Source organism: Ursus arctos, unplaced genomic scaffold (assembly GCF_023065955.2).
Source record: "Ursus arctos isolate Adak ecotype North America unplaced genomic scaffold, UrsArc2.0 scaffold_3, whole genome shotgun sequence".
In the NCBI taxonomy this organism is placed as follows: Eukaryota; Metazoa; Chordata; class Mammalia; order Carnivora; family Ursidae; genus Ursus; species Ursus arctos.
This window is the reverse complement of record NW_026622985.1, coordinates 41578053-41604266: the sequence shown is the minus strand read 5'-3', so window position 1 is coordinate 41604266 and position 26214 is coordinate 41578053. Positions and strand designations below refer to the sequence as shown.

At 37.0% G+C, this 26214-nt stretch overlaps 1 protein-coding gene across 1 annotated transcript in view; it reads left to right on the top strand.

Annotated features, from left to right (window-relative positions):
• The window catches only part of THSD7A (thrombospondin type 1 domain containing 7A), a 426859-nt gene that overhangs the window by 382209 nt on the left and 18436 nt on the right, over nt 1-26214 (top strand). The window contains exons 14-23 of the mRNA XM_026506586.4: nt 3386-3564; nt 6337-6342; nt 7961-8094; nt 12613-12766; nt 14362-14506; nt 15882-15997; nt 19329-19446; nt 19680-19825; nt 20244-20418; nt 24519-24692. Coding sequence (XP_026362371.2) covers nt 3386-3564; nt 6337-6342; nt 7961-8094; nt 12613-12766; nt 14362-14506; nt 15882-15997; nt 19329-19446; nt 19680-19825; nt 20244-20418; nt 24519-24692 — 1347 coding nt within the window. The remainder of the gene's footprint in view (nt 1-3385; nt 3565-6336; nt 6343-7960; nt 8095-12612; nt 12767-14361; nt 14507-15881; nt 15998-19328; nt 19447-19679; nt 19826-20243; nt 20419-24518; nt 24693-26214) is intronic.

The following is a 26214-nucleotide window of genomic DNA, read 5'->3' as shown; positions in this document are numbered from 1 at the left end:
CACAATAGAATACTATATGTCAATTAGAATGAATAGTCTTCAACAACATACAACAATATGGATGAACCTCATACCACATTGTAGAATGAAAGAGAGCTTGCACACGTGGGTATACACTGTGTGATTCCTTTACATAAAGTTTTTTAAAAGTACAACAATTCTCCATTGTGAGAAATCAGGATAGTGGTTGCACATGTGGGAAGGGATACTGATTGGAAGGGGGGCACAGAGGGCTCTGGATTCATGTGTGTGTTAGTGAACTTCTTATGAAATTGTACAAAAGATGCACTTTTGTGTTTGGAGACATAGCTGATGTGTATCTTTGATAAAAACATAAAAGAAAATATACATAAAGATATGCTATAAATCTTCTCATCCAGATTCCACTTGTTCTGCCTGTGTCTTACAACAGCATTCCCTAATTTCTGTCCTACACACTCATCCATCCATAATGAGTACAGTACACGTTCAACTGGTGGAACTTGAATAAGCTCAATGGATTGTATCAATCTCAGTATCTTGGTTGAAATTATACTGTAGTTACTATTGTAAGAAACTGAAATAAGTAGACAAGGGACTTCTCTGTATTATTTCTTGCAATTGTATGTGAATCCACAATTACTTTGATTAAAAAATTTCAGTAAAAAAGAGGGAGTGCCAAATAAACACAATATATTAAATTTCCAAAAGTGAGACCCTATCCCAGGTGAACTGTATCATAATGTTTGGGGTTGCTGGAAACCTGTACTTTTAGCCTGTGTTCCAGGTAATTTGTGATAAGGCAAGGCTAGGAAATACTGTGTAGTAACTGGCTAGCTTTTTAACACTGTCTCAATCTAGGACACTTTGGTCACAAGCTTATAGATGAAATTTGTCATATTGGTTTTTAGGTGGTCTTGTTTCACTATAATAAAAGAAATCAGTGTTTGTTGGTTCTCTTTTAAATCTACAATAAAAAGAATGAAATACTTAAATTAGAAGAAGTGCAAAATGTGTACACGAAAACTATGGAATGTCACTGAAATTAAAGAAAAAGGCCTAAATAAATGGAAAGAAATCCCATGTATCAGGATTGTTAAGATGACAATACTCCCAAATTGATCAAGCTATTCCACACGATTCCTATCAAAATCACAGCTGCCTTTTTGGGGAAAAATTGACAAGTTCATTCCAAGATGCATATGGAAATGTAAGGGACCCCAAAAAGCCAAAACTATCTTGAAAAGTAAGAACAAAGTGGGAGGACTCAGGCATCCTGACTTCAAAATTTACTACAAAGTTACAGTAATCAGGATGGTTTGGTATTGGAATAGAGATCAGTGGAATGACATTTAGAATCCAGACATAAACCCTTACATTTATGGTCAATTGATTTTCAACTAAATGATTCAATGAAGAAAAAAAAAAGTCTTTTCAACGAATAGGTCTGGAATAACTTGATAATCATATAGAAAATAATGAAGTTGGACTCTCCCCTCCCCCACCTTTTAACATATGCAAAAATTAAGTGAATTATATACCTAAATATGAGAGCTAAAACTGTAAAACTCTTAGAAGAAAACATAGGTGTAAATCTTAATTACCTCAGATTAGGTAATAGTGACATCAGAGCCCAAAAACCAAATTAAATATAGGTAAATTGGATTCATTGACAGTTAAAACTTTTGTTCTTCAAAGGACACTAAAATAAAAAAGACAAGTCTTAACAAATGTAGAAATTGGAACACTTATGCCTTGATAGTGGTATTGTAAAATGGTGGAAAACAGTTTGGCACTTCCTCAAAAGTTAAATACAGAGTTACCATATGACCCAGCAATTCCACTCCTAGATATATACCCATGAGAATCAAAAGCATGTTCACACAAACTAACACACAAATGTTCGCAGAAGCATTATTCATAATATACAAAACAGGGAAACAACTAAACTATCCATCAGCTGGTGAGTGGATAAACAACATATGATCTATCCATATGATGGAACACTATTCAGTCATAAAAAGGAATGAAGTACTAACACATGCTATATAACATAGATGAACCCTGAAAACATTATACTAAGTGAAATAAGCCAATCAAAAAAGACCACATAATGTTTGATTTCATTTTATGAAATGTCCTGAATAGGTGCATTTTTAAGGACAGAAAGTGGATGAGTAGTTGCCAGGTGATGGGGGAGGGGAAAATGGGAGGTGACTGCTAATGGGCGTAGGGTTTCTTTTTGTGGCGATGAAAATGTTCTAAAATTAGATAGTGGTGATGATTGTATGACTCGGTAGATATATTAAAAACCAAAACATGAGCTGACTTTTACAGTATATGAATTGTATCTCACTAAAAAAAATTCTAAACCACCCTAGAGTTCCCTAGTACAAGTTGTTTATATTATTATCATTTTCAAAATCGAAATCCTTGATGCTGATCTAAAATGGTACAAGAGCAAACCCTCTGCACATCAGAGTATTACACAGAACAACCATGCATTTGACTCTTGACCAAAGGAAATTTTGCTTTTTCCACATATTTGCCTGGAGAATACTAGTGATGAATTGATATTGTGAAATGCCAAGTTGGTAATAAGGGACTGTTCCAGGAAAATGCACCCATTTCTCAAATCACATCTGCAGACTATTAAGTTAATTGGCTGTGTGATTTGATGGACTAGACCCCCTCTCGTACTGTGTGATCCTGCACCTCGATTATCTTTCTGCATTTGTTTTCCTGTCTGTCCAGTAGAATATCAATACCGGCCCCAAAACATGTAGAAGATTTTCAAGAGAATCAAATGAACACAAGATGTGAAATTGTTTTAAAATTAACAGCACTAAAAACTATGAGACATTATTTATTTAACATCCTTCATTTTCTTCTCCAGATTTGATTTTCAAAGAAGGGGAAACATAAGGTGCTAAGTTAAATGCTTCCTTTTGGCTGTTGATTGAGAGGGTCTGGCTTTCTTCTTGAGGAAGAACATTGCATGGACTCAAACACTTAGACTTGTGTGACATTAACACAGAGAATTTTATAGAAAGCTGTTATAATTTTTTTAATGTATCACTCTGACAGCATGAGAACGATATAGCAGCAGACAGGTTATTGTCAATTAAACACGAGCTGTCAGAAAGTCAGAAATGTTGAAATATGGTGAGCATGAATCCTAAGCAGATCATATGGCAGTTGCTCAGCTGTTATTTTAACAGAGTCGCTGTATGTATGTGTCATTTTCCTGCAGAATTTAATTTCAGTCCCTAACAACGCAGACATCTTTGCATTTGCATGTTGCTGTCAAGTCAAACTTGGACCTTCTAAATGAGCTAGAACAGTGGGTAGTAGTGGGCAAGTGACATGTGGAGAAGATGCTCTCATCTCATTTCTTTCCATTCAGGTTACATCGAAGAGGCCTGCATCATCCCCTGTCCCTCCGACTGCAAGCTCAGCGAGTGGTCCAACTGGTCTCGCTGCAGTAAGTCCTGTGGGAGTGGTGTGAAGGTTCGGTCTAAATGGTTGCGTGAGAAGCCATATAATGGAGGGAGGCCTTGCCCCAAACTGGACCATGTCAACCAGGTATTTTCTACCATTGATTATAATACTGAGAATATTAACGTATTATTTAGATTCACAGTGATCTATTTTTTTTCCTCCAAAATGGAGAAGAATAAATAATAGCCCTGAATAAGAAATTTGACCCATTTTATTTTTAGAATGCCTGAGTAAATATATGTATATTTTTATAATCCCAAATCAGATATATTATCTTTGCATTAAGAGATTTAGTACCCTGCGTGTATGCATATGAAAAATGGAAATGGAAATTAAAATGACACCTACCTTTAAAATAATATCATAAAATTGTATCTAGCTGTGTGCTGAGAGCAAGATTGTCTCATTATTATAGTTCCCCTAGACTCTGAGAAAAGATATCTCAATTATCAACTACTTAAAATGAAAGACAGTATTTGGATTTGGGTCTAAAACTAGGAAATCTTTCTCTCTCTCTCTCTCTCTCTCTCTCTCTCTCTCTCTCCCTCCCTCCCTCCCTCCCTCTTCCTTCTCCCTCTCTATCCCTCTCCCTCTCTAAAAAAAGGGGCGGGGGCCCATGGGGGGCTCATTTGGTTGAGTGTCTTGATACCAGCTCAGGTCGTGATCTCAGGGTTGTGGATTGCGCCCTTTGTTGGGCTTGTGCTCCGTGTGGAGACTGCTTAAGATGCTCTCTCTCCCTCTCCCCCCCAAAAAAATCAAAAGATAAAACTAGGAAATAAGTATTGACTGGTCATTTAAATTTGTTTGATATAAAATATGTTAAGAAAAAAGAAATATAAAGATAACTTCAAAGTCAGTGTAACTGTGTTATCTACCAATTTAGTCTTTGACCTTTTGAATTTTATTTGGAATCTTACTTGATTTTTGTATGCTCACTTCATGAGCTGTTGTTACTTCTATTCTATTGGAGATATAAAATAAAAAGACTAATAGAGGGAATTGTGACTAATTCAAGTGTAATATAAGATACAGGCAATTATTATCGTGTTTGACCTACATGTGAGTTAACAAAGAATAAATTTAATATAGTATGTGTAGATGTTAAGAGATGTATTTATATTGTCACAATCAAATGAACCAAACTTAAATATGCAGATAGGTTTCATGCATACATAGACTAATTTTAATCTCCAAACACACCGCTCACCAGTACACATACTTTACTTCCCAAATTAACTTAAATTGTTAACAATAATAAAGATACACTGTAGGGTGCTCCCCTCCACCTGCTAAATGGGATGCCACCCAACTCATGAATCACGTGAGAAAGCCAATTAGATCTTCAAAAATAATAAAGTCAAATAAAGGTACTGTCTAGAGAAAATAAAAATAAATTTTGAATAAAGAAATTAAGGACAAAGAAAGTGGAAAATTAAATGACATAGTACTACTCTGACTTGATTTTTTTCTGAGTGAAGTTGCTGAGTGTGCCCTTAAAGTCAGCCATCACTGACTAATACACTGCACTGCTGCCATCTACTGGTGAATGAGTTTTCCTTCCGGAGTGAATATTTGCAAAGAAAATTCGGTCACCACCTAATGAAACACAGTAACTGAAACGCAAGGTTTATAATGTAAAGGAATATTTTTCTACAAGTTTTGAAATCTTAAATTTCCATCAGTAAATTTAAATTGTAATAACTTTTGGGCTTGTGCTCCGTGTGGAGACTGCTTAAGTCTGGTCCTAATAAAGAGAAATTCTACTTAAATGTATAGGTTCAGTGTGTGTGTGTGTGTGTGTGTGTGTGTGTGTGTGTGTGTGTGTGTACGTGTACAGCCAGTCAGGCTTTCAATTAAAATAAGCCGTGTTTGCCTCAGCATTTTTTTTACTAGTGAATTTTCAAAGGTTCAGGACCTTCTGCCAAGTTGTCTTTGCTATGAAACGTCTTTTACCTAAGCCATTTTTCTGTCACTCTCAACTCTGATAAAATTTAATGCAGAGTTTGTTGGGGACACTTAGGTACTTGTTAATCAGCTTACTGGTGGTATATTAAGACATTAACAACTAAAAATTAAAGCTAAAACAAGAAATAATAGATTCCTGACTATCTGAGTACAAATGTTCTATATTTAAAAATAGAAATTTCTAGGACCTTATAAGTAAAATATTAGGAAAGAATAAGCAAAGGTTTGTGTTAACTTTGAAAATTGTAAATCACACGGATTTTTTTTTACCACAATTATACATTCCTCAATAAAATAATCAGTAGTCCATTGACTTGGAAATGGTTTTTGAAATGCCATTTTCTAATTGAGGAAGCAAATTCTCATTTTCCACAAAATGTGGATGGATGGATGGATGGATGGATGGATGGATGGATGAAAACCAATAGATTAATCAATCAATCTATGGATAGATTTCACTCAGAATTTGGATCGCAAAATAGTTGCAGTCATTTATCAGTCCCCCATGATATATATTTTGAGGTCTACTCAGTTTTTTAAGATTTCTTTATCCTGCCCATCTAATCTTTTCCTTGACTCATTTATGTATCTTAACTTTAAAGAATAATGAGTTGCTTTTTCTCTCCAAAGCCTTAATAAAGATATTCTAATCATTTGCAGAGAGAGAGAGAGAGAGAGAGAGAGAGAGAGAGAGAAAGAAAGAAAGAAAGAAAGGAAAAGAAAGAAAAGAAAGAGAGAAAGAAAAAGAGGAAGGGAGGAAGGGAAGTAGGCTTTTATGTGTGGATGAAATAATATTTAAACTTAGAACATGAATTTTTTCATTCAGTATACTGACATTTTTCCTTATATTCTCCTCTCCCTTTTCTTCATTCCTGTTGAACGCTACTCCAGGCACAGGTAAGAACTTCTAAACCTCCTTCCTGGTCATGGCAGAGTACTGCTTGTTTTCTTTTTTACTCCTGACTTCCGAGAATGTATTTCTTTTCCTGCTATTGTCTTTTATCTTTTACAGGGAGAAAATATCACATTTTCCGTAAAATTTTTGTTCTGCAGCTGTTTCCTTCCCACCTACCCCCCCACCCCGCCCCAGCATGCTACCTGTGTTTTCTCACTTTAATATCAGGACCGAGGTGCAGGGGCGGGGAGAACAAGCTTCATTTCACCAGCCTTAGAAAAGGCAGTGACATCTCTTGTTAATGCTGTCATGTTTCTCCGAGGGAGAGGTAAAGGTGCAGGTGGGCTGAAGGTTGGTGGCAGGAAGTGCTCTGAACTGATTTGTATTCAGTCCAGGGTAGGAGATTAAAATGAAGGCCATTGAAAGATTAGGAACAATGGCATTTCTCCTTCACTTTTTCCCTTCCCCACAAGTTGTAGGGTAATGTTTTACTCGGTAGTACTTAGTACTCTTTTAATGCAGTACCCGGTGTGGAGGTGATCGTTCATAAAAATAATGATAGATTCTATTCCAATGGTGCATAGTCTTTATTCTCACTTGGAATAGGTCAACTTTATTCACTAAAATTTGTACAAAAGAATAGCTCCAAATCTTCTGGAATTAGTTACACAAAACATGCATATACTAGTGTGTGTGTATAGGAAGTAGAGTTGAATTACCATAGATTTTGAAATTATTTTAAAATACCTTTTTTCTTTAATGGTTGAGCCAGCTGTGTTGCAGTGGATTATGGTTTATTTTCTTGATTTAGTCATTCTTCTCATTGAGAAAAAAAGCATAATTGGTTCATTGTTCTAAAATCCTGAAACCAAACACACCAGCCTAACTGTGGAGTTTTCAGCCTTTATGGGCACCAGTGCAAGACAGTTGGTTGTTGTGTCATGTGATCCTCCCTGCTTTGGGCTGTAACTGTGTAATATGAGGCCAATTTCAGACCTCGCTTCTAAGCCCTAAATGAATAAGGGTTAGTTTTAAAATGGTTTTATTTCTTCTTATTTATCATTTAATTTAGTTTCACATATGGAATGCAAAAAATATATATAAATTCTTATTGCTATATACATTCATTTGGAAAACAGGCCAAGCTATATTTCTTTGAAAAGAGCTACTTTTATATGCTTATTTAATTCATTAATTCATTTATTCATTCATTCATCTATTCAACAAATCTCTATAGAATGCCTAACATATGAGCACTCTGGCCTAAGTATTGAAGACGCACAACGCCGTGAACAAGACAGATGGCCCATGAAATTACAGTCCTGTGTGGCGAGGGGCAGTACGGGACAGTGTGCGATGTGTCCCGGGTGCTTTGTCATGTCACATGTGCAACTGTAATGTAATATAGGATCAAGGATCAAGAGAATACAACACGGCTAGCCTTGCCCGTAACTGCTAGAACTCTCAAGAGATTTTTCTATATTCCTCTCTTAGAATAATGAGCCATAAAGGAGAGGAGTGAAAATAGCTAAACAAGAATACAGGGTGTGTTGTGATGTGAAGTGCTCGCGCTCATCGGGTGCCCTGAGGAGAGACCCCTGAAAACTGTGTGTGTTTCAGGTGTATGAGGTGGTCCCTTGCCACAGTGACTGCAACCAGTACATTTGGGTCACAGAGCCGTGGAGCATCTGCAAAGTGACCTTTGTCAACATGCGAGATAACTGTGGAGAGGGCGTGCAAACCCGGAAAGTGAGGTAAGGCCGAGCCTAATTGCACAGAAACAAAACGTGCCACCCCCTCCCAACCTCACATGCGCCAGCGTGAGCTCTCACTGCTCCTTAATCTCCTGCATAAAACTGTCTTTAATTTTATTTCTGGGGAATCTGCATTCATGGAATATTCTCAAGGGATCTGCTTCAAGCAGCAGGTTGTGACACTGGGACTTCTGACAAGAAGCCTCACTTCAAGGTGTTCCTGAAAAGAAAGATCCACATGCTGAATGCAAGTTGAACTAATGCAGATTTTTCCAACCCCAGTGACTTTGTTCTTAAAGGCCAAAAATATTTCCGACTGCTTTTTATTGATAAACTGTTAGAAACTCTTGCTCCTTTGTATCATCAAACTGGCTAACTTTCAAAAACTCCCATCTCCTCCAGGAAGCCTTCCCTAATACCTAGTGCTGCTCATTTGTTCTGTGGGTGCACTGCCCAGTAGGGTAACCACTAGCCACGTGGGGCTATTTCATTTTAAATTTAAACTAAATTAAATTAAAAATACATTTCCTCAGCCACACTAGACACATTTCAGGTGCTCCCTAGCCACAGGTGGCTAATTCTGTCAGCAGAGGTAAGAGCATCTCCATCATCACAGAAAGTTCTGTAGCACGGTGTTGCTCTACGGTATCCCACATACCACTCATTGTTTCTGGAAACATCCATTTGCTGTCTGTCATTTTTATTAAACTCTATAACTTTCTCCAAACCAAGACCCTGTCGTAGAAATTCCCTAACACCTAATACAGTTTTGGTACTCATTAAATTTTCCCTACGGTGTCTGCATATGACCCTTAAGGGTTCTGTAACCCTACGAAACAAGTGTATGAGGTTTTATTATCTCCACTTTATAGAGTAGATTCAGAAGTAGCAAGTAATTTACCAAGAACACCCATCTAGTAAAGTGATAGATTTGTCACTCTTTATACCAGTTTCTTTTAACCCTGGTGAGTGACGCACAGGTAAAGACAAGTGTAAAAACATCCAGAACTCGACAATTCAAGTTGTGGACAAGCTCTGACCTAACTTTTCATGAATTTAAGGTTTGTATTTCTCAATAGAAAAGTAGAGCAAATTAACATTTGTATCATAAAACTTCAGCACACTCTGTGTAACTTTGCTTCCAATAAAAATAATCTCTGTTTCTTTTTTCACAAGCCCTCTGAACTCTCAAGATATTTTTCTGAGGGACTTAAAGGTGGATGAGGGTTAGGAGGTAATAAGTCGGTAGGGAAACGTAAGGGAAAGGCGGAGATTCCATTTTCCAACATTCCCTTCCAAATTTAAAATTTCCCCTTCAAATTTAAAAATATTTTCCCTATAAAAAGATTTGATTAAGTTGGGTTTTTTGTTAGTAAGAAAAATTATAATAAAGATCTGTTCTTTCAGCTTTCCCTTCAATGATCTGTGTAGATGTTGCTTTTTCTTGCTTTATAAAAAGATACTCTCAACATTTCCAAATACATCTTAAGCAGAGTAACTTTTGAGATCAATGTATTTTTTCAGTAAACATCTTTAATGTCAATAGAGAAAAGAGAAGGTCAGTATCGATTGTGATCTCTGATCATGCAATAATGTTCCTATTTGTTACTGATTGAGTAGTAAACCTCTCTAACCTTATCCTCTGCTAATTAAGGTCAAAATGTCCTGCTTATATGCAAGCATTGGGTGACATTTCAGGATAGATGAGTCTATAAGAGAGCAGGTACCAATTTATCCAATGTCATTCTTTCTCCTTTAGAATGCTATGATACATCAAAGCCTGGTGGCAAAGTGACTTTCCCTGGTGGGAAGAGAGATTTTTCACAGACGTATTTTTTTAGACTTTATAGCACCTGGTGACAATAAAAAAGAGATAATAAAAAGCAACAGATTTGGTTATTTTTATTGTTGCTTTTGACTTCTCTGCAGACAGTTCCTCCCCTTATCATCATACCCGTGGCTGGCCTCTGGTCCCACCCTTTGCCTCCAGCTTGGTTCTGTACTACGTGTTTCTAACACAGTTCAGTTTTCTCATAGCATCATTCCTTGTCCTATGGAAAGGAGAAAGGCCGAGAATTTGAAGAAAGCAAATGAACTTAAACTGCCGTCCTTTGCATTTAAAACTTGGTCCAAATATTAATTATGTATTCTAGAATGATTTTTAAAAACTGATTATTATGAAACAAAACGAAACCAGAGAGGGAGACAAACCATAAGAGACTCTTAATCGCAGGAAACATACTGAGGGGTGCTGGAGGGGAGGGGAGTAGGAGGGATGGGGTGGCTGGGTGATGGACATTGGGGAAGGTATGTGCTATGGCGAGCACTGTGAATTGCGTAAGACTGATGAATCACAGACATGTACCCCTGAAACAAATAATACATTATATGTTAAAAAAAAAACTACCAAATAAAGTAAAACATAAATAATCTGAATGTCAATAATAAGGGCATTTTTAGCAGTTGTGGCACATTGAAATGATGCCATTCAAATGTAGTCATTAAAAACTATATCTTAGTTGGGGCACCTGAGTGGTGCAGTTAGCATCCGACTCTTGGTTTCAGCTCTCAGGCTCCTGAGATCAAGCCCCGTGTTGGCTCTGTGCTGAGCGAAGAGTTGGCTTGGGTTCTCTCTCCCTCAACCCCTCAAATAAATCTTTAAAAAAAATTATATCTTAGAAAAATAGTTAATGATATGGAGAGATGTTCAAAATGATTTTTTAAATGGTACAAATAGTAGGTAAAATTTGCTCTATTTAATGAAATAAAATATATGCTTACATAGACTGGTCTGTAAAGAGTAGTTTTCTCTGAGTGATAGAATCATGTGATTTTTTTTGTTTCTTCTGATTTTCCCAAACTGAATAAATTAGCTATATAATAAAAAAATTAGAGGAGAAAAGCCTGTGAAAATGTAGTTTTATGTACATAACTACTTAATAGAGTATTGGACATCTGTCTTTAACTCTGGATCAATAGGTAATTTTGCAAGTTAATCCTTGTACTCTGTCAGTGCCTACCACGAATACAATCTTTTCTTAGCAGCAAGTCCAACTTTTGAGCACTAAACTCTGTTCCATGTTGTCTCAAAGCTGCTCCATGTCATCTCAAAGCTGCCGTCAACAGAATGTTTTTAAAATGCCATTGAAGATAGAACTTTTTTGTGGGGAACTAAACTTCTCCCAAAGAAATTTATAATTTTTTCTTCAGCGTTGAAATCAGGTATCTACATGTGCATATTTTTGTGGTTGCTCTTTTCTATTTTTATCCAGTACACACATACACACACAAAAAATGCAGAAGTGGGTATTCGTAGAGGTATTTTTTCAGACTACAAACCCAATTAAGACGTGACCAAAAGCAGTTTTCCAGTCATTAAATGCATCCCACAGGAAAGCGACATTTCTCTTAAATGGGCAGCACTGTATAGAAAGGAATTTCTGCAGAGTAGATTTGTGAAAATGCAATGTCCCCACTGATTGTAAATCCCTGGGAAGGGTGAGATTCCAGGTATAATTGATAATGTAATTAACCAACAGTTAAAAACATTGCAGTGGGTTTGAGAGGCTTAAGAACACAAGCCTGCCTTTTTAGCTCCCAACAACGCACTCTCTTCCCAAACCCGTTACTTTGGTTGACCTTCTCTGAGTTATAGATGAGGGACAAAGTTTTTCTCCTCCACTAGAAAACTACCTGGAGAGATTATTAACTACGCTGAGAGTGAAGTCTGGTACCAGCCACGTTAATTAGATCCCTAAGAGATGAGTAAACGAGCCTTCCATGACTGCTTACAAAAGAAACATAATAAAATGTTTGAATTTGTTCTGTTAAAAAGAACACTAACAATAAAAAAGGTCAAGATAGAGGAAGATTCAACCAACCACATTTAGAGAATCTGTGCTATAATTACTACTGTAATTGTGTTTTCACTTCTGGCTTTCTTTTAAAGTTATCAGCATACAGGAGGCTAAAATTACTTCTTAAATGACAAAACAACTTGATAAATGCCATCAGTTATTTTTGAAAATACTTAATGACATCTCTCACTAGGAAAGTTCAGTGTGCCTTATCTTCCAGCATGTATGAATCTACCTTCTCTGTGTAATCTGCCATTTCCTTCTCCAGAAAAAAAAGTGTATTACATTCCAAAATTCCAAAAATAAGCCCCTCGATGAATCTCCGTGGACCATGCCTCATTAGTGGGCATCATATATGAGTGTAAAAGACCCTCTTCTTTCAGAGGAAGATATACAGAGTTTATAATCCACACAGTGGCTTTAATTCTGAAAGATTATGATGACACAAGTGTACATTTTATATCATGCTGAAGCTCTGCAACTATTAATGAGGGGCAGAGATCCTTTTATGTCTTCGTGTTTGGAGAATTTTATTTCTTAAATGAAACCTTCCCACCTCCCAACCCTGTAATGATGTCTTGGAAAGAATCTTCTGTTGTATGGGTTGGCTATTGTTCTAGGTGTCCTGGTTCCTTCACTGAATAGGTATGTTTTCTTCTAGATGCATGCAGAACACAGCAGATGGCCCTTCTGACCATGTAGAAGATTACCTCTGCGATCCAGAAGAGATGCCCCTGGGTTCTAGAGAGTGCAAATTACCGTGTCCCGAGGATTGCGTGATATCTGAATGGGGTCCGTGGACCCGATGCACTTTGGTGAGATGATTGACCATGTATCAATAGCGTTTACTTAATTCCTTACCACTAAAGCTTTAAAGCTATTAATAAAATAATTACTAAATTAGTTACCAAATTAGTTACGAAGGCAAGGGTGTTTTCTTGGCCACCTCATTCTGTGACTGTGCCATGTAAAGTCAGCAGTGTTTTGACGCACACTAGAACAGCTCAACGTCTTGCAAGCTTTAGGCTCCTCCATTCTCCTCCTGGACCCGCACAAAATGCCTTCAGATCGGCTTATAAATACACAGCATGTTAAAAACTACACTGGTGATCATGAATCCCTCCAGGTAAAGGGAAAAAGAATGAAGCTCTAGTAAAGATACTTTAATGGTGTCGGGTTATTGTCACCCCTTGCTTTTTGCCCAATCCATTTTATTTAATTTGTAGGCATAATCTTTCACACGGCGGGTATACTGCAGCCGGAGTATTGATACCAAAATGCAAAAGATCCTGGCAGAAAAGGGAAATGAAAGAAGAAAGCTGTGTGTCAGTGAATCTCTTTCTGCACACTGACTCTGTGTCTCTGTGCGCCTGCAAAGCCAGCTGAGAGTTTCAAATCACACAAAGCTTCTAGATTTCAACAGCCTGTAGGGGCTCTTCTGTGGGACCCTGGGAAGATCCATTTGAAACAGAACTGGCTGTTTAGGATTTCGGAAATTTGGCTTGGCCCAGGCACCTTCAAAATGGCATCAAAAAGCACAGGAAGAATACATCTAATGTGGAATTAATTTGCTGAAATACAATATAAGACAGTTGCAAAGAATTTATGATGCATGTTTTCAAGGCGAAATTAATTTTCTGTCCCAGGGTTAACATTCTTAAAGGTGCTGATTAGCAGCCAACTGAGAGCAGGAGCAAAACAGAGCTGCCAGTTGACGTGGATACAGGTTATATAGCAGCAAAGAATCAGCTGTTTCACAAGGGTATGCAAATGATTTTCTGTTCTAATTCTATAGCGTCGGATTTGAAGTTCCTGTTCTTAGAAACCAGATGTTTTCAGAACAAGACGGTGCCAGTAGCAGAATGGCAAGCTAGTCTTTTTTAACTGCTCAGTTGTGTTCCTGCACACGGGCATGTGCCCATCAGGACAATCAAGGTCACTAAAAGCTAGTTATTTAGTCACCCTTAAAATGGTTTTTAAGGTCTGAGAAACTAGATAGATAGGTAGATAGATTGTGGTTTCTATATTCATGATCTACAATAACGAATATGTTCACTCTTAAAATGGTTTTTCAGGTCCAAGAATCTATGTTCGCTAGATCGGTTGATTATTCTATATTATTGATCTGCAATAATTAGTATGATCATACATATGTGTTTGCATATATGTGATGTGATGTGTCTATTAGTATTTGACACACAGACTCTTAAGCATGTCATAGCTAGATGGGGCATTGGAAACTCATCTAACACCTTGATTTTATAGATGACGAAACTGAGGTGTAATGAGATTGTTCAAGTTAGCCAGTGGCCCCAACAGCCTCACTCCTGCTCCAGTGCTCTCCCTAATATATTAGTTCTCATGTGGCTGAGTATTCATCTTTCTGAGGAGCTGTATTATTCTTTGTCAGCCTTGCAATCAAAACAGTTTCCGGCAGAGGTCAGCTGATCCCATCAGACAACCCGCTGATGAAGGAAGAGCCTGCCCTAATGCTGTTGAGAAGGAGCCTTGTAACCTAAACAAAAACTGCTTCCACTATGATTATAATGTAACAGGTACGTGCATAATCATCTCATCACCGAGATAAAGGCCAGATCCCATGTCTTGCAGCTCAGCAGCATCCCCGTAAGTACTGTTCATCTCCATCTATGTCCCTCTTGGACATGGCTGCTTACTTTCCCAGAGATAATTCTTTATTTAATGACAGAAATATTTACCTATTTTTAAAAAACATCAAGATATAGAGAATGAAAGTATCACACATCGAGTCCTTAAGGTAGGTTGTGACTAGTCTAAGTGACCCTGTTTAAGACACCCTCCCACTTTGGGAAGGTGCAAGGAAAAGATACATCTTTCTCCTAAGTATCAGGTTTTTTGAAGGATAAACATCTTCTTCAGAAGATGTTTAATCACTGTAACATACCAGGACAATTCTTCGTGTGGGGCAATTTATAAGCACAATTAGTCTGATGTAAAAATGTTGGCAATCTTAAGCTACCAAAAAGTATATGAAGAAGATACTAATATTCCTGTATTATTAAAGGTACAGATGAAAAAAGAGGAGTAGGTTGTTTTTTGTTTTGTTTTGTTTCAGAAAAAAAGGTTCATTATGAATTCCGTTTTTTCCATAACCCTCATCTCCATACCATCAAGGCACATACTGTAGGAAAGAAGATAATGTGTTAGTTTATACGATGCAGGGCAACACTGAAGCTTATTTTGGCATTTTTCCCAAGTAATTCTCACACTAAAATAAACTCCAAAACTCATAAAATAACACATAGCAGTCAGATTGGCTTTTTGTTTCCTTGGGTTTTTCTCTTCAGTTTCCTTTGTTGATACAAAGAAGTCACAGTTCTCCAGGACACGCTACGCTACCCTGGAAAGAAATATGAGAGAATTATTTTGCAAAAGACATGAAATAAAAGAATTAAATAGATATGGCCAAAGTGATTTTGAAATAAGTGTTTATTTTAAAACATTGTAAGTATGGACAGTAAGTGAAATAGTGTTTTATTTGAATACAACAACACAGTTAAAGTACCACCCATTAATATTATGATTGTTTTGCTAAAATAAAAATAATGTTAAGTTTTAAATTTCTCCTTTCATTAGGAAAAAGATTTTTTAAAGTGACATTTGATCTGCAGGCCAAAGCCAGTTTCACAATATCACCAAAAGGCTAACTGTCAAGATTGTCAAGTAGACATGTGCCTTCAAGAATAATCCCTGTAGCTATGTGCGACCCCAGCAATTCCTTTTGGCTCTTGATATGTTCAAAGCCGGGACCCATATGCTCTGCATGTGGGATGATTGATTGTAGGGCTTAGGAAGCAGTTGTGAATTAAATATGGGATTCAGGTCATCAGAGTTTCATTTGAAATCTGTTTCATACGTAGCCTCTGTTCTGATGGGCTCCCTTCCTTTCAGACTGGAGTACGTGTCAGCTAAGTGAGAAGGCAGTTTGTGGAAATGGCATTAAAACAAGGATGTTGGATTGTGTTCGAAGTGACGGCAAGTCGGTTGACCTGAAATATTGTGAAGAGGTGAGAGGATACTGTGTTATATCTCTGCGAGTAAATTCTTCCCTAATAATTTCGATTCATGCTGAGCCAAGTGACCTGTGCTCAATGCAGCTCATTGCCAGCAGATGTTTTTCTATACTATTCAGAGGCTGCTAAGCACCCTCTTGAAAAGAAATACTGTCCAACTACTGATTTCTACATATAATTTCCTGTATTTTGTTCTGCTTGGAGCCCAAAGGTATGCTAATTAGCCTATTTTGAAAGAAATGCTTGGGGAACAATAAGTAATCAAGGTGAATAAAGGCAATAAATCTTAATCAGACTACTCATCATCTTTTGTAATTTCATGTGAATTTTGTGTTGCCTGGGACACCTGCCAAGAGCCATCATTTATTCTCTCTGTTGCTAAACATTGATCACATGTGGTTTGGTAGCAGATTTTGATATTAGGATCTAATATCCAGCTGTGAGAGTCTAAGTACTCAGGTCTGGATGAGAGCTTGCAATTCAAACAAAGGAATGAAGTCTGCCGTTATATCTATGCGGTACAGAGAATTGTAACTATTAATTCTCCAATTTATAAAAGTAATGTCATCATTTCTAAGTATGACCTTATGAAATGTGAGGAAACATAGTTGTTGGCCTTAGCTTTCATGAAGCTATACTTCATGTTGTAATGATTTTGTCTGACTTCCATACCAAACAGGTACTCACATTCCTGACAGGTTTTAACTCCTCTTGCATCTAAGCCCCACCGGGTTAAACATGAACCAAGATAAGCAAGAGCCTCGACAGATCTTGAACACATAAGAGAGGAGCTTACGACCTCATTAGGGTTCAGTAGATGTGGTGACCATAACCTCTATCTAAACATCCCAGGGGTTGTATAAGCCCATGATAAATTGTTACAACTCCTGAGAAAACTCAAGATGGAAATATCGTAGTCCATTTGATATTTTTATTATGTGGCCCTAACAACTTTGTTATATCTGTCCATGGAAACGGAGCTCCCGAGCGTGCTGAAAACGAGTTGTTTACTTAATTCTGCTCACCACCATCTTATAATTTAGTGTATTCATACTTTAATTATAAATTTTACACCTGAATTAATTTGGTTTTGAAACTAGAAACATCAAAGTAATGTAACCATTATAAAAATAACATTAGTATTAATGAACATTATTATATAATGTCATATATTGGCTGAAGAGCTTTGATCTACTTCTAGTTGATTAATATATCTTTTTTGCAAATGTACATATAAATGTCCTCCTGGATCAGAATAAAATCTACCATGAATAGCTGAGAGCTTTGTGAAAGCTAAACCCAAATCATACAAAACCAATTTAAAAACATGACTATAGGACAGAGGTATAAATAGAGTCCTTTATTTCTTAAATGAAATGTGAGTAAAACCCTGAGAAATAACTAATTTCAGTTATCCAGGAGCCTAAATTTACTCTTATGCATTAATATTATGTTTGAATACTGTGGTGACAATTAGGGATTCAAATCCTAACGTTCTGGTAAATACTGTCTTTAGGGAGACTAATGCTTTCTCTGCAGGAATTGGAATAAACAACTCCTATCCCATTTTATCCATCCCCATGAATGCAGTAGTATTAAATAATAGCCCTGAGAAAAGCTGGCTATCTTTTTTAATAATGGATTGATTGCCTACCTACTAATACATGTGCAAACCCTACATTCAGCACAACAGCAGTAGCTAAGTCTTGCTGTGTCCCTAACAGCCAAAAAGAAAAATGTCATTCCTACCCCACAAAGAGGACAATTAGGGTTAAACCCATCTTGCATTTATACAGCATTTTTTTCTTTGATGTTTTTCTTTATTCACCCAATACCTAGTAATTGGTTTCTCCTTTCCTATTCTTTGATCCCTGAACAGATTTCTTTCAATTTATTTAGACACATATGTTTAGACAGATGAAAGGGTAAGAGAGGGCAAAAAGAATGGACACAATAAATGTAAGAAAAAAAAGTAGCAGAGGGTTAAAATGTCTTACTACTGGCTGCCCTGAAGATCTGTACACAGACATCCTTTTCAATTCTGTAGTGAAATGAGTCCGTAGTAGCTGAATTCTGTGATTCAAACCCTCTCTCCATAATGTCTACCTTAAACGTTGCACATCGTTTTTAGCATATAATCACCTTAAGTTCTTTCTGCAACCTCCCATTGAGTTTAAGTGACTTTATGAGACTTTAATTGATATGGTAAAAATGGTTAAAAAAAAAATGTTATGCCAAATACTCAGCTTTGTCAAGTATTACTGGTGGAGCATATAATGGGAGCGCCTGCCAAGGTCTGTAGCTACAGTCATTGACCCGAGCCTCTCTCGGTGGATGACTTAAAGCCAAGAGCTATACTTGAACCACAACACAAGATTTCAGAAAAATTTTCTTTTGCCAGCTTTTGCTATGTTCATTAGACACTATAAACTTCCTTTCCATACAGAAATAAAACAAGATCTTGAAAATTCCCAAGGATTAGCCCCTGCCCCCAAAATTATACTCTCCTAACAAGCTCTTAAATATTTCTATTTTCATGCTACTTTGTACCCTGGACTTTTTAACTGTTTATGTATACAGTCGATGAGTTTGGAATCTCCTATTTTAAAAGTAGAATGCTTAAGTAAGGAACTCAATGCCCATGAAGTGTCACAATATTAGTATCTGATGAGAGGCTAACCAAAATAAGTGAATTATACTACAGTTAGCTGCTAAGTTTTGAGAAAGTAAAATCTTTGTAAAAAATATAAGTGTATATAAAATATTCATAATGAAAAAATTCTAGTGACCTATATTTCCTTTTGAAAGAGCACACATAACAACTATTATTTCAATACATTATAATATTAGTTTTCGAATGGTGATTTGTCTTTCAAGCCTTTTGCTTTTCAGTTTAATATGCATATATAAAAATTACATCCCAAAGATACAACTATAGATCTATATTTTGGTGATATTCTTGGTTTTTAACTAATGGAAAGTAATCATGCTTACACCTATTTGTTCCTTGTTTAGGGAAATTAAGCCAATTTGGAGACTAAAGCTACTTTTTTTCATTACTTATTTAAACAGTTTAACAGCACTGAGTAAACGGGCTCCTCCATTCATCCTCTGCCCTTTGCTCCCACTCTTCCGGGTTGAACCATTTTTTTTATTTTTAAGTTTGGGTGTTTGACCTCCAGGTACCTTTTTATTCTATTATGCATCTTGCTTTTTCTTCCTCTCCTTTCCACTACTATTCTTCTCTTCCTCCCTCCCTCCTTCTAATGCTACATTGAGCCACGCTTCCAGGTCTGTACAAACACATCTACCTGTCTCCTTTCAGCTTGGCCTGGAGAAGAACTGGCCGATGAACACGTCATGCGTGGTGGAATGCCCTGTCAACTGTCAGCTCTCCGACTGGTCTCCTTGGTCAGAATGTTCTCAAACATGTGGCCTCACAGGTTTGTTTGTACCTTCATTAACATTGGACTCCTGGTCAAGGAACAGGAAATAAAATATCCCTCAAGTCTTACCAGATAATCTTCAGAAAGGTTGACTCAATGTCTTTATCTTCAAAATGTCTGAGCCTTACTCGTTCCTCAGATCTCTTCAGAAATGTCTGCGATGCCTTCTCTCAAGATAGACACTTGCACAAATACGTCACTAGAATTGTATCCCTCTGTATCTCTTTAAGGAAAAATGGTCCGAAGGCGCACGGTGACCCAGCCCTTTCAGGGTGATGGACGGCCATGCCCTGCCCTGATGGAGCAGTCCAAGCCTTGCCCAGTGAAGCCCTGTTACCAGTGGCAATATGGCCAGTGGTCTCTATGCCAAATACAGGTAATCAGATCTCAAGAAGTTTTATGGAAGTGTGTGTTCTTTATCTGCAGAGACTTGTTTTCAGAAATATTTTTCAGAGCTGACAGCATGTTTCCTCCTAAAGATTTAGGTGCCTTGCCATTTTGTAACTGTTTAATTAGTTTTGATAACAAGCAGTCCCTGTCCTGTGTTTTTAAAATCATCTGGAGACTGATTCATTTTAATGAAAATTTATTTGCCTGTCTTTGGCTAGAAAACAAATAAATTGTTCATTGTATACTTCATAGCTAGTATCCTATAGGACTTCTTCCCTAGGGTTACAAATGCTTCTTTAACTGCTCATAAATCAAAAGCAGTGGTGCAGAGATGACTGTAAGTGATGAGCTCGCTAATGAATTATTTTTCTTTTCCTAATTAGTTATTTCTTCCTGCATTCCAGGATGCCCAGTGTGGTGAAGGGACCAGAACAAGAAACATTTCTTGTGTAGTGAGTGACGGGTCAGCTGATGATTTCAGCAAAGTGGTGGATGAAGAATTCTGTGCTGACATTGATCCCATTATAGATGGTAATAAAAAAATGGTGCTTGAGGAGACCTGCACCCAGCCTTGCCCAGGTAACAATACCAAAACAGAATTCATAGTTTGGTCATTTCTTACTAGCACCAGGGTTGAGAAGGGGTATAGTCTAAGTTGCATGTGTAGTCTAAGCTAAGACATGTCAGCAAGACTTCTCATTCAGTAGTATCTGTGCCAATAACTGGATACTGTAGGGCGGATGAAGGGAGTACTGCTAACTAAGGGGGAAGTCTGGGTCTCCCATGTGGCCTCTGACACCACCCCCCCCCCCGGAGTTTTAACACCTGCAGGGGATGGCAGTTAAGGCCTTAGGCTCGTGCTTGACAGGGCAAGTATGAAAGAGAATTTGCACCTATTTAGGATTTCCAGGAGAGAGAGAAGCAGGGTCTAAACACATAATGGCGAAAGAAAGACTTAAGTCCTTATAATGAAAGCTTACCTTGGGTCCTGAATAGAGTCAACAACAAATTCACACATAGGTATATTGTAGTTAAAACAAAATTAAGGAGGGCATGTATGGTGATGAGCACGGGGTGTTATACACAACTAATTAACTTGAACACTACATCGAAAACTAATGATGTACTATATGCTGGCCAACTGAACATAAAAAACTCAAAAAAGATAAAATGTAGAAAAATAGTAAAGCATCAAGGAAAAAAGAAATTACCTGCAGCTGAAGGCAATCAAAATTATATTAGAATTCTTCTTAGTTACAATGAAATCCAAATGACAATGGAATATAGGCAAAGTGTGATGGAAAATGGTCATGAACCTAAAGTGCTAGCCCCAGCTACATAAATCAGGAATAAGAAAAATATATGATGGAAGAAAATATTTAAAGAAATTATTCCAATTCAAAGACACAAGGGGTTCATGCAGTAAAATGTGGAAAGCAAATATATATCAAATAGTTTAGAAATAATTGGCAGACAGTGATAACATTTAAGAATTTGGGCTTGATGCAGAGAACTTTAGGGTAGACAGAAGGTCAAAGTAAGTTCAGTGTCAAGCATGAGCCTAAGGCTTTGAGAAAGATTGGGGGGGGCAACAGTTTATTAGGCCAGGAAAGAACAAGATTGGAAGTAAATCGCCTATAGTTCTCCCTCAGTGGAAAGTTTTTATTCTCCCAATAAGAAAAAATATCGATCTCTTTAAGGAATGTGTTATTTCAAACAAGATTCCCCTCCCCCCCAAATAAAAAGGATTTGGCAAACAAATATTGGGGACAAAAATAAACCATACCTTTTTTATTTAGGTAGTCAAAATTTTAAAGACGGAGAACATATTTTCAAAAGTTTATTTTAATGGATTAAGTCTCTAAACACTAAAAAGCTGACAATACAGGTTGCTCATTCATTGTCATTTTACTTATTCTTCAGTAAGTGAATTATTTAAGGTGATAATATTGGCAGTTTCTAGTTTATCAAGATGAACTGAATTAATAAAATTAAACAAAGCAGATTAAACCAAGTGCTAGAGTTTGAGAGCATCCCTCATTGTGCATATTCAACTGTAACAGTCTTTATAGATACAGATAGGTTCATCTACTTCAGGTGAAGAAAGATCTTTTTAAAAAATCTTACTTTCTAGAAATGTTGCTTCTTAGACATTCCCACACCTGCTAATAATACCCTATTTCTGATCCAGCAATTCCCCTCTTCCACTTCCTGCCCCTCAAAGTGGCCTGATTTCAGTCTAGATCTCTCACACAAATTTAATAAAATCATTTTGCTTCACAGCAGACTGAGCTTGAGGCTGTGGCAGCAGGTAAGGGCTCTGGGCAGAGCCAAGGACTGAACCTTTGAGCTTCAATGTGCGAATGGCTACATAGTCAATAAAAGGTGACCAAAGCTATAAGTTGGTAAGGCGCATCTCTTCCAAAGCCAAATCTCCAGTGCCATTAATGGGATAATTGTGATACAACACGGAACAGTACTGGCCTCCTTGCCAGGCATTAGTGTCTACTTCCCTGTGGAGTTTCTCCTACTTGTTTTCATTATACTTCCTGCAGCACCATCACCCATTCATTTGACTATTTCTATCAAGTGTTACTGGAGGTCAGGCCTAGGGCTCAAGATTGGAGATACAGTGAGAGACAAATATACCCTGTCTGCATTGAGTTTACCTTCTAATGGAAGAGACAGTTGGTAATCTAATAGTAACATAAGTGAACAAAGACTGAAACTTGTCCTAAGGGACCCAAAGGAAAGCAAGATCCATCAAACAGGGCAAACACCCCATTCTAATTAATTATAAATCCAGGAGGAGTCTGTGCTTCCTTTATAAATTACAATCTATGCATCTCAGTTCTTCTGTTGCTAGTTTTCTCCAATAATGGGTTTTAAAAGTTAGCATTATATGAGCTACCAAGTTTTAAAGAGTCAAATACTAAAGTGGGGACATGCATTTCATATACTTGTCCTATCTTTTGCAGGCATAGTCTAGTTTATTATTACAATGGTTTGTATGGTCAAAATACAAAAGTATGTTTAGGACAGCTAATGTCTCACTCTCATTTGCTGTTATTAAATCTCTGAAGCCTGACATGGATTCTATGGTGGTTAGAATTATATAACTCACAGACAACTACTAAAAGATTTATTGAGTTCTAAGATACACCACGTCAAGTGCTATAAGCACAGAAGTAAAGCCTACTCGTAAAAAAGGTATGTTTTATTTCCCTGTAGTTTGCAATTGCTGAGGTGCAGTTATATTACCTTTAAAATTTTAATAGTGTCTTAAAAACTGAGTAACCCAAAAGTATTTAAACATGCTTTTTAGTTTTTTAACACTTCTAAAATTTACTAGAATTTTCTGCATTTCAGGATGACATCATTGAACATTAATGACATACTATAACAAAAATCACTCCACTTTACATCTATTAGTCAATAATTCATGTCTGACCAAGATTTCTTAATTATAGCACAAGACATGTTTTCATTAAGCAGATCTCCAGGCAACTTTGTGCTAATATTAGACATCTTCAGCATAATGTAAGGCAATATGAATTATGCATGTGGTGTGGCTGGAATAATTAAAATGATAAGAATCCCTATGGATTTGTGTCTATCATAATTTACTGTGTCCTCTGAACAGTATCACCAGTTAGTCCTGAAGAATGGATGGGTATATGGGAAAGATATTTCATTAACTCTTCCCTGTTCTCAAACTGGTTGAAGATGTTGGACACATGATGCACCAAGGTCCAGCAATTCCACTCCTAGGTATTCACCTAATGGAAATGCACGTATAAGTTCAAAGACTCACTCATACTAAAATGTTTGCAACAGCAGAATTCATAATAGAAAAAAATTACAACTCTCTATATGCCCATCACTAGAATGGATATCTAAATTGTGATACCTTTATATGCTAGAATGAAGTACAGCAGTAAGAATGATCAAAGTGGAACTACATAAATACATGTGGATCTTGTAAACATAAATGAGTGAAATATCTTTTAAAGATACGTAGGGTATAATTCCATCTATAACACAAGAAGGGTTTCTGAAATTCTGAGAATGCCCTGTTGCTTGAGTATTGGTTGGGTTATATAATAAGATTGTGAAAATTACATTTATGATATATGATCATTTTTCATGTATATTATTCTTCAATAATAGAAAAAAGAAACTGTAGATCAGATAAAATGACAAGCATTGTTGCCACTACTCCAGTTGGTCAGTTGTCTGTCTCACCTCCACACCTCTGGCCAGAAATAGGAGGGGGGAAAAAAGTATAAATGCCAGTTTTCTCAGCCTTGGAGTTCAAGTTCTTTTGAAATTGTGAACACCTATAAGACAAACGTTATATATGTATTTTGATTTTCACTGATACTACTTAGCAAATCGTTTGACAAGAGTGGTGGTAGGTTTTAATCAACTATTTTTTGTCTCTTAGGAGGTGAATCACAAGGAACAAGCTCCTTCAAGCCATAGTCTATACCCAATAATATCCGCTCCAAAAATAACATTAATACACAATTATAAACCACATGTAAACTTGTAAATATTAAATCCTTACTTAAACCTTTAAAATATCATGTATTTCCCAGTGAGGTTCAGAAATAAAATTACTATATGGCTGGCTATTGTTTTGGGGTATGTATAAACTACAAACCTGTGTTTTGCAGGTGACTGTTATCTGAAGGACTGGTCTTCGTGGAGCCTATGTCAGCTAACCTGTGTGAATGGTGAAGACCTAGGCTTTGGTGGAATACAGGTCCGTTCCAGAGCTGTAATTATACAGGAACTAGAAAATCAACATCTGTGCCCAGAGCAAATGTTAGAAACAAAATCATGCAATGGTGAGTGCTATAATTCATGAAATCTTTTCAATTTAGTTTTATGTTGACAGACAAAAAGAATTTTCTGTTCAATAAGTAATTTGCTAGGATCTCACTTAAGACTGAGAATTAAGAGTATTCTGAATTTTAAAAATTTATAGGAAGAAAAATCTTTCCACCCTTCATAAATTAGATATGAAAAGTAAAAAATATTTCAGTTTTATGAGCTATGGAAGACTGAGATAAGAGCACATTATTTGTACACCCAGGACAATCCTGATCATATATAAATCTAATAATATCCTTTATTTAAATCAAAGTAAACAAAAATCCACAGCAAAGTGAGGTTTTACTATATTCTTAGAGATTGGTAAAGTATTGGTAAGAATTTGACATGTAACACATGAACATACATGTTTACAGGTTTATGTGTGTATGTACATGCACATATAGAGCCACGCACCCAATATAAACAATACATGACATTTCCAAGAACCACAGAGCATTAAAATGTCACAGTGTGGGAACACAGAGGCAGTCTAAATGAAAACAAAAGAATTTATAGGGTCAACAAACAACCCTCTCCTTCCTGCTTGTGTTTTGAAACAATTAGGGAGTAGGACATTTAATAGCAAATAGAAGCCAAAATATTACTCTTATTACTGAAAAGTTGGAGCAGAGAGCCTAGAATGTGAAGGAAGAATGCTTAGAATAAAAACCAAATGGGCTAGATGACTTAAGAATTAGATAGAATCATCCACCTTGTCAGTTGTATCCTCCCAGATTTACCAACCAGATAAATCATTCCTTATGTCCTAAGACAGTGTAGGTAATGAATGAAATACACATGAAAAAATGCTCAACATCAATAGCCAGTAGGGAAATACAAATCAAAACCACAATGAGATACCACCTTGTACCAGGCAGAATGCCAAAAAGTCACACAACAGGAAACAAATGTTGGCGAGGATGTGGAGAAAGGGGAACCCTCTTACACTGCTGGTGGGAATGCAAGCTGGTATAGCTACTTTGGAAAACAGTGTGGAGGTTCCCCAAGAAGTTAAAAATAGAGCTACCCTATGACCTAGCAATTGCACTACAAGGTGTTTACCCCAAAGATACAGATGTAGTGGAAAGAAGGGGCACATGCACCCCAATGTTCAATGTCCACAATAGCCAAACTGTGGAAGGAGCCGAGATGCCCTTCAACAGATGAATGGATAAAGATGTGGTCCATATATACAATGGAATATTACTCAGCCATCAGAAAGGATGAATACCCACCATTCACGCTGACATGGTTGGAACTGGAGGGGATTATGCTAAGGGAAATAAGTCAAGCAGAGAAAGACAATTATGGTTTCACTCATATGTGGAACATAAGCAATAAATAGCACAGAGGACCATAGGGGAAGAGAGGGAAATCTGCAGGAGGAGAAATCAGAGAGGGAAGGGGCTGGAGGGAGAGGGTAACAGGGTGATAGGTATGAAGGAGGGCATGTGTTGTGATGGCCAAGGGGTACATTATATATAACTAATGAAT